General features: G+C 43.8%; 1 protein-coding gene across 1 annotated transcript in view; it reads left to right on the top strand.

Annotated features, from left to right (window-relative positions):
- Positions 1–7,898, top strand: part of RELB (RELB proto-oncogene, NF-kB subunit) — a 56,167-nt gene that overhangs the window by 25,141 nt on the left and 23,128 nt on the right. The window contains exons 7-8 of the mRNA XM_007943079.2: positions 1–102; positions 1,008–1,112. The exon at positions 1–102 is cut by the window's left edge and continues 13 nt beyond it. Coding sequence (XP_007941270.2) covers positions 1–102; positions 1,008–1,112 — 207 coding nt within the window. The remainder of the gene's footprint in view (positions 103–1,007; positions 1,113–7,898) is intronic.

Below are 7,898 nucleotides of genomic sequence, written 5' to 3'. Positions count from 1 at the left end.
ACATGAACGTGGTGAGGATTTGCTTCCAGGCCTCGTATCGCGATCAGCAGGGACAGATGCGCCAGATGGACCCTGTGCTCTCGGAGCCCGTCTACGACAAAAGTGAGTTGAGAGGGCTGTGTCCATTCGTCCAAGGCCATAAACAGGCCGAGAGGTGGTTATTTGTATCCCAATTGTTATGTCTGCTGGTCTCCATTCAGCTACTCAGCAAGCTCAGCTGCCATGTGATTCTCTCGGCCTTTCCCTCATGGTCCTGATCTGGCTGCTGCAGCTCCGGACGTCAGATCTGCGTCCCAGGCACGGGATGGGGAGGACCCCATGGTTACGCATGTTCCATCCAATCCCAGTGATCACCGTTTACTACTTAGCCTGTGTAACCAGAACTTCCTATTGTCGTCCAGTGCACAACCTGTAAGACTGTACCTGGCAGCCCCAGGGAAGAGGCAGAGTGGATCTGACCTCTTTTGTGGAGAAAAAAGCATTGCTGGACGGACAGGACAAGAGTTGTCCACTGCAGATATGAGGGTGTTAACCCTCTTCTGGGAGCTTTTCCTGACCCTGACCCCCCATGCTCTCCTTAGGGCCTGAGGGTCTCCCTTTTGGCCCTCACTGAGCAGACCGTTGCATGGAGAAGGTCTCGTGACGGTCCCTTGTTTCTTGGTGTGAGTCGATTCTGACTCATGGCGACCCTATGTGTCCAGAGCAGAACTGCTCCATAGGGTTTTCGAGGCTGTGACCTTTTGGAAGCAAATGGCCCGGCTTGTCCTCCAAAGGGCCTGTGGATGAGTTCAAACCGCCAACCTGTCGGCTAGTAGTCAGTCGCTTAACCGTTTGGGCCATCCAGGGACTCCTGGTGGCCGGCTAGCTCCTCCCATGTGAGCTCCATCTTCCTCCACGTGCACCATGGGCTCCAGGGGACACACCCTACCCTCTCCCTCTCCCCCTCCCCACAGCCCATGGCTGCCACAACCATACCGTCCAGTGCCTCCCCCCCCACTCCCTCGCAGAGTCCACAAACACATCCGAACTGCGCATCTGCCGGATCAACAAGGAGAGCGGGCCGTGCACAGGCGGCGAGGAGCTCTACCTGCTGTGTGACAAGGTGCAGAAAGGTGAGGGGCCACGGGGGGCAGCGACGAGGGGGGGCCCTGCCCTCTCTGACGGCTCTGGAGGAGGGTCCTTCCTGGTCCTTCCTGTTTCCGGTGCCCCGGGCATTCCTTGGCCTGTGGCACCATCACTCCCACGCCTGCTGCTGTCTGCACACACGGCTGGGCTCCCGCTGTGTCTCTCGCGGTCTGTGCCTCTTACCCGCTTCTTCCTTTTCCCTTTTTTAAATATTTCATTGTGTTTTCAGTGAAGGTTTACACAGCAGTTCAGGTTCCCATTGAACAATTTCCACACAGATTGTTTGGTGACATCAATTGCATTCCTTTTTGTTTTTTTCCTTTTTGGTCTTTAGTAATTTATTCTTTCACGGATGTTGGGTTTGAGTGAAAGTTGACAGAGCAAATTAGTTTTCCGTTCAACCATTTGTGCACATTGTGTTTCGTGACATTGGTTGCACAGCCCTCGATGTAACAGCTCTCGTCCCACTTCCTCCCGGGGGTCCCCGTTTCCACTCCTCCTCCTTCCCTGCCCCTTCCTGGCTTCCGAGCTTGGTTTGGGGCAAATGCTGCCCTTTTGGTCTCATAGGGTCGACTGTTCTGAGGACCACGTTCCTCACAGGTTGACTTTATAGGCCTGTCTGTTGTTTGACTGAAAGGTGATCCCAGAGAGTGGGTTCAGTTCCAGGTTTGAGCAGTGTCCAAAGGCCGTAGTCTCAGGGCTCCCACCAGGCTCTATCATACCAGTAGTTGTTGTTGTTATGTGCCGTCGAGTCGGACTCGACTCAGCGACCCCTCCTGGAGCTTCTGAGGTGCTATCACTATGGAAGTAGATTGCCCAACCTTCCTTCTGAGGAGTGGCTGGTGGGTTTGAACTGCCTTCTGATTAGCAGTCAAATACCTTAGGCACTATGCCACCAGAGCTCCCGTCATACCAGTAAGTCTGGTCTTTTCTATGAGGTTGAATTCTGTTCTACATTTTTGTCTCACTCTGTCTAGGACTTTCCGGGTGATCCCAGTTGGAGCTCTAAGTAGCAGTAGCCGGGCACCATCTAGTTCTTCTGGTCTCAGGCTGGTGGAGGCTGGGGTTCACGTGGTCTGTAGTCCTGTGGACTAACTGTTTCCTTGAGCCTTTTGAGTTTCTTCACTCCTCTTTGCTCCAGGTGGGAAGAGACCAATCGTTGTGTCTTAGATGGCTGCTCATGAGCTTTTAAGGCTCCAGTTGCTGCTCACCGAAGTGGGATTAGAACCTTGTCTTTGTAGACTGTGTTCTGACAATTGACCTAGATAGTCTCAAGACCACAGTCCTAAGCCCTTGAGCCCTGTGACTCATTCCTCCAGGTGCTTGGTTATGGCTAAGAAGTTGGCATAACTCTGCCCCTGTGTGCTCTACTGTGTGCCTAGATGTGTTTGAGCACGTACAGATAGGTATGTAGAAACACCCTCTGCCAACCTGTGTCTGCTCTGGGTACTGCCGTACGCCACCCCACACCCAGTCAGCTTCCAGACCTGCCTGTGTGTCCGCTCCTCAGTTCCTGCAGGACTGTGGATGTCACCGCGCTCACTGCCGCCCTTCACTCTTGTGTCCCTCCCAGCGTCCTTGGCCCTGGTCAGGTGCTGACCCCCCCTTCCTGAGTATGGCCTTGCTCTTCACCCAAGTTCATGCACATCTGCTCTCTCGTCAGTGGTCCTCCCTCCCTCCCCTTCCCATCCCTGCCAACCATCAAAGACTGTGTCTTTCTGTGTGTAAACCTTTTCTTGACTTTTTACAATAGTGGTCTCATACAATATTTATCCTTTTGTGATAGGCTAATTTCACTCAGCATAATGTCCTCTAGGTTCAGCCATAGGAGCTCTGGTAGCATAGTGCCTAAGGCACTTGACTGCTAACCAACCCACCAGTCACTCCTTGGAAAGAAGGTTGGGCAATCCTACTTCTGTAGTGATACTGCCTTGGAAACCCAAGGAGGGGTCGCTATGAGTCGGGGCCAACTTGACGGCATATAACAACAACAACAACAGGTTCAGCCATGGTGTGAGGTGTTTTGTTTTTTTAAAATAACTCAAAATGTTTTGTCCTTTTTATTTATTTTTAATTTTTTTATTGTGATTTGAGTGAAAGTTTACAGAGCAAATTCACTTTCCGTACAGCAGCTCACACACACGTTGTCTCATGACATTGACTACAATTTCCCACAATGTAACAGCTCCCCTCCCTCGTCCTCCCCAGAGTCACCTCTTCCCAGTGTCCATCCCTCCATGCACTCCTGCCCCCCGAGCTGTCTCCCTGTGCATAAGCAAGCCTTCTTTCTCCCATGATTGTTTTCTCCAAGGAGTGTATCTACCTCAGGTACATGTTCAACTCATGCCTATCTTTTGTTTGGTTGAAAGCTGGTGTGAGGTGTTTTGCAGATTCATGATTGTTCTTTAAGGTTGTGTGGTGTTCCACTCTGTGTGTGTGTGGATGGGCACTTGGTTGTTCTCATCTTTTTGCTGTTATGGATAATGCTATGATGAACATGGGTGTGCATTTATCTATTCATGTCACAGCTCTTACTTTCCTAAGATGCATACCTAGTGGTGGGATGGCTGGGTCACGTGATCTCTATTTCTAACTTCTTAAGGAAGCGCCATGCTGTACTCCACTTTGGTTTATTATTTTACAATCCCATCAGCAGTGTATGAGCATTCCAATCTCCTCACACCCTCGCCAGCATTTATTGTTTTCTGTTTTGTTTCTTTTTTTTTTTCTTTATATCATTGTTGTTACTACTGGTGCGAGATGATATCTCGTTGTTGTTTTGATTTACATCTCTCTGATGGCTAATGATCACTAGCATCTCTTTATGTATTTGTTGGCTGCCTGAATGCCTTCTTTGATGATGTGTCTGTCTGTTCATGTCCTTTTCAGATTTTTCAGATTGTTTGTTCTTTTGTTGTTGAGGTGTTCAGGTTTTCTATAAATTTTAGAAAGTAGTCCCTTGTCAGATAAGTCATTGCCAAAACTTTTTTTGTCTGTAGGTTCTCTTCTCACTCATTTTGAGATATCTTTAATGTACATAAGTGTTTAATTTTCAGGAGCTCCCAGTCTTCTAATTTATGTTTTGCTATTTGTATATTTTAGTTATGTTTTATATTATGCCATAAATTAAGGCTCTACAGTTTGCCCTTGTTTTTTCTTCCATGATCTTTATAATTTTAGGTTTTACATTTAAGTCTTTGATCCGTCTTGAACTAGTTTTTGTATATGGTGTGAGGTATGGATCTTGTTTCACTTTTCTGCAAATAGATACCAGTTTTGCCAGCACTGTTTGTTAAAGAGACTATCTCTTGCCCTTTTAATGGATTTCATCCCTTTGTTGAAGATCACCTGTCCACAGGTGGATGGGTTTACTCCGGGTTCTTACTTCTGTTCCATTGGTCCATGTGTCTGTTATTGTACCAATACCAGGCTGTTTGACCATGATGGTTGTATGGTAGTTTCTGAGATCAGGAAGTGTGAGACGTCCTACTTTGTTCTTCTTCTTCAGTTGCGTTTTACTTATCTGGGTTCTCTTTCTTTTCCTTATAAAGTTGGTGATTAGTTTTTCCACGTCTTTGAAGAACGTTGATGGAATCTGAATTGGAGTTGCATTATATTTATAGCTTGCTTTGAGTATTATTGACATTTTCACAATGTTAAGTCTTCCTATCCATGAACATGGTATGTTCTTCCATTTATGTAGATCTCTTTTGGTTTCTTGCAGTAGTGTTTTGTAGTTTTCTTTGTATAAGTCTTTTTCATCCCTGGTTAGGTTTATTCTTAAGTACTTACTTCATCTTTTTGGTGGTTATTGTAAATAGTATTGTTTTCCTTATTTCCTTTCCAGAGTTCTCTTTCTTAGTGTAGAGGAATCTGACTGATTTTTGCGTGTTGATCTTGTATGCTGCCACTTTGCTGAATCCTTCTATTGTGCTTTCTCTGAACTTTTCTAAGTGTAGGATCATATCATCAGCCAAAAGGGGTGGTTTTACTTCTTTTTTTACTGATTTGGAAGCCTTTTATCTCTCTTTCTTGCCTTATCACTCTGGCTAGGACTTCCAATAAAATGTTGAATAGAAGTGGTAATAGAGAGCATGTTGTCTAGTTCCTGTCCACAAGGGGAATGTTTCCAGTCTCTCACCATTGAGAATAATGTTGGCTATTGGTTTTGTATAAATGTCCTTAATTATGTTGCGGAATGTCCCTTCTATTCCTATTTTGCTGAGAATTTTTATTAGGAAAGTATGTTGGATTTTATCAAATGCCTTTTCTACATTGATCATATAATCACGTGGATCTTTTCCTTTGTTTTATTTATGTGGTGGATTATACTGATGGTTTTCTAATGTTGAACCATTGTATACCTGGTATGAATCCCATTTGGTTATGGGTTTTTTTGTTTGTTTGTTTGTTTTGTTTTTTAATCTTTGCTGTTGGAGTCTATGGCTAGGATTTTGTTGAGAAGTTTTCTATATATATTCATTCATAAGGGATATTGGACCATAATTTTCTTTTTCAGTGGTGTCTTTGCCTGGCTTTGATATCAGATGTTACGCTTGCTTCATGGAATGAATTTGGGAGGACTCCATCCTTCTCTGTGTCCTTGAATAGTTTGAGTAGAACTGGTGTCGGCTGTTCTCTGAATGTTTGTCACAGTTCCCCAGTGAAGCCATCTGGGCCCGGGCTTTTTTTGAGGGGGAGTATTTATTTATTTATTTATTTATTTTGGAGGAGGAGTATTTTTTATGACTTCTTCGATTTCTTCCATTGCTATGAGTCTTTTCAAAATTTCTACCTCAGTCTGTGTTAGTTTAGTTAGGTAGTGTGTTTCTAGAAATGTCTGTGTCTTCTAGGTTTCAAACTTGTTGGAGTACAATTCCTCATAGAATTCTGTTATCCTTTTTACTTCAGTTGGTTCTGTTGTAACATCACCCATTTTGTTTATTATTAGCATCTCTTCCTCTTTTCCTTTGTTAATTTGACTACTCAAAGGACCAACTTCTGGTCTTATCAATTCTTTCTAACGTTTTTCTGTTTCATTTCTACTCTAATCTTTATTATTTCACTCCTCTGGTATCTGTGGTCTTTTTTTTTTTTTTTTTTTTTTTCCTCTCTCTTTTTCTATTTGTTACAGTTGTAGGGTTAAGGTGTTGATTTTGACTCTTTCTTCCTTTTTGATGTGTGCATTTATTGCTATAAATTGACCTCTGAGCACTGCTTTTGTTGTGTCCCAAAGGTTTTGGTGTATTGTGTTTGCATTCACCTTTCATTCTAGGAATTTTTTTATGTCATATATTACCCAGTAGTTTTTAACCAGGATATTATTCAGTTTCCATATATTTGATTTTTTTCCCTTGTTCTTCCTGTTACTGATTTCTAATTTTATAGCGTTGTGATCCGAGATGATGCTTTGTATTATCTAGATGTTTTTTAATTTATCGAGGCTTGCTTTGTGGCCAACGTGGTCTATTCTGGAGAATGATCCATATGTGCTGGAAAAGAACTTACACCATGCTGTTGTTGGGTGGAGTGTTCTATGTATATATATAGGAGCTCTGGTAGCATAGTGGCTAAGGCACTTGACTGCTAACCAGAAGGCTGGCGGTTCAAACCCACCAGCCACTCCTTGGAAGGAAGATGGGGCAATCTACTTCCATAGTGATACTGCCTCAGAAACCCAAGGAGGGGTTGCTATGAGTCGGGTCCGACTCGACGGCACATAACAACAACAACAACAACATATATATATACCTTTATGGGAGCTCTGGTAGCATAATGGCTAAGGCATTTGACTGCTAACCAGAAGGCTGGCAGTTCAAACCCACCAGCCACTCCTCGGAAGGAAGATGGGGCAATCTACTTCCATAGTGATACTGCCTCAGAAACCCAAGGAGGGGTTGCTATGAGTCGGGTCCGACTCGACGGCACATAACAACAACATAGACCTTTATGAGGTCTAGTTGGTTGACTTGTTTAGATCTTCTGTATCTTTGTTGAGTTTCTTTCTAGTTCTTTCCATTGAAAGTGATGTGTTAGAGTCTCCTGCTATTATCATGGAGTTGTCTGTTTCTTTTTTCAATTCTGTTAAAGTGTATTTTGTGTATTTTGGAGCTCTTTCTTCGGGGGCATAGAAATTTACTATGGCTATGTTCTCTTGTTGGATCAACCCTTTAATTATTTATTATATGATATCCTTCCTTGTCTGGTTTTTGCCTTCACGTCTGTTTTACCACAGGTTAATATTGCCACTCCTACTCTTTCTTGGCTGCTGTTTGCTTGCTGTGTTTTTCCCATCCTTTGATTTTTAGCTCATTTTTGTCTTTGTGTCTAAAGTGTGTCTCCTGTCAGCAGCATATTGATGGGTCGTGTTTTCTTACCCATTCCACCACTTTCTGTCCTTGACTAGCTCATCAATCCATTTATGTTCAGTGTCATTACCAATGAGTTTGAATTTACTGCTGTCACTTTATGGTGCTTTTTTGTGGTACTGATTTCTTTCTTTCTTTTAATTTTTATTATGATTTGGGTGAAACTTTACAGAGTAAATTCATTTTCCACACTGCAGTTCATACACGTTTTGTTTTATGACGTTGACTGTAATTCCCCAGTGTAACAGCTTTTTCCCACTTCCTCCCTCTACTTAGCTCTTCCCTGGGTCCTTCTTTCCTGTGCATTCCTGCCCCCTGAGCTGTCTCCCTGTGCAAATGCTGCCTTTCTGGTCTCCTATGGTTGATTGTTCTAAGGAGTGTATCTACCTGATGTAAATGTTCACC

This window comes from Orycteropus afer, unplaced genomic scaffold (assembly GCF_000298275.1).
Source record: "Orycteropus afer afer isolate SDZICR_OR568_19922 unplaced genomic scaffold, OryAfe1.0 scaffold00099, whole genome shotgun sequence".
NCBI lineage: Eukaryota > Metazoa > Chordata > Mammalia > Tubulidentata > Orycteropodidae > Orycteropus > Orycteropus afer.
The sequence above is the reverse complement of the archived record's forward strand: the minus strand, read 5'-3'. Positions and strand labels throughout refer to the sequence as shown.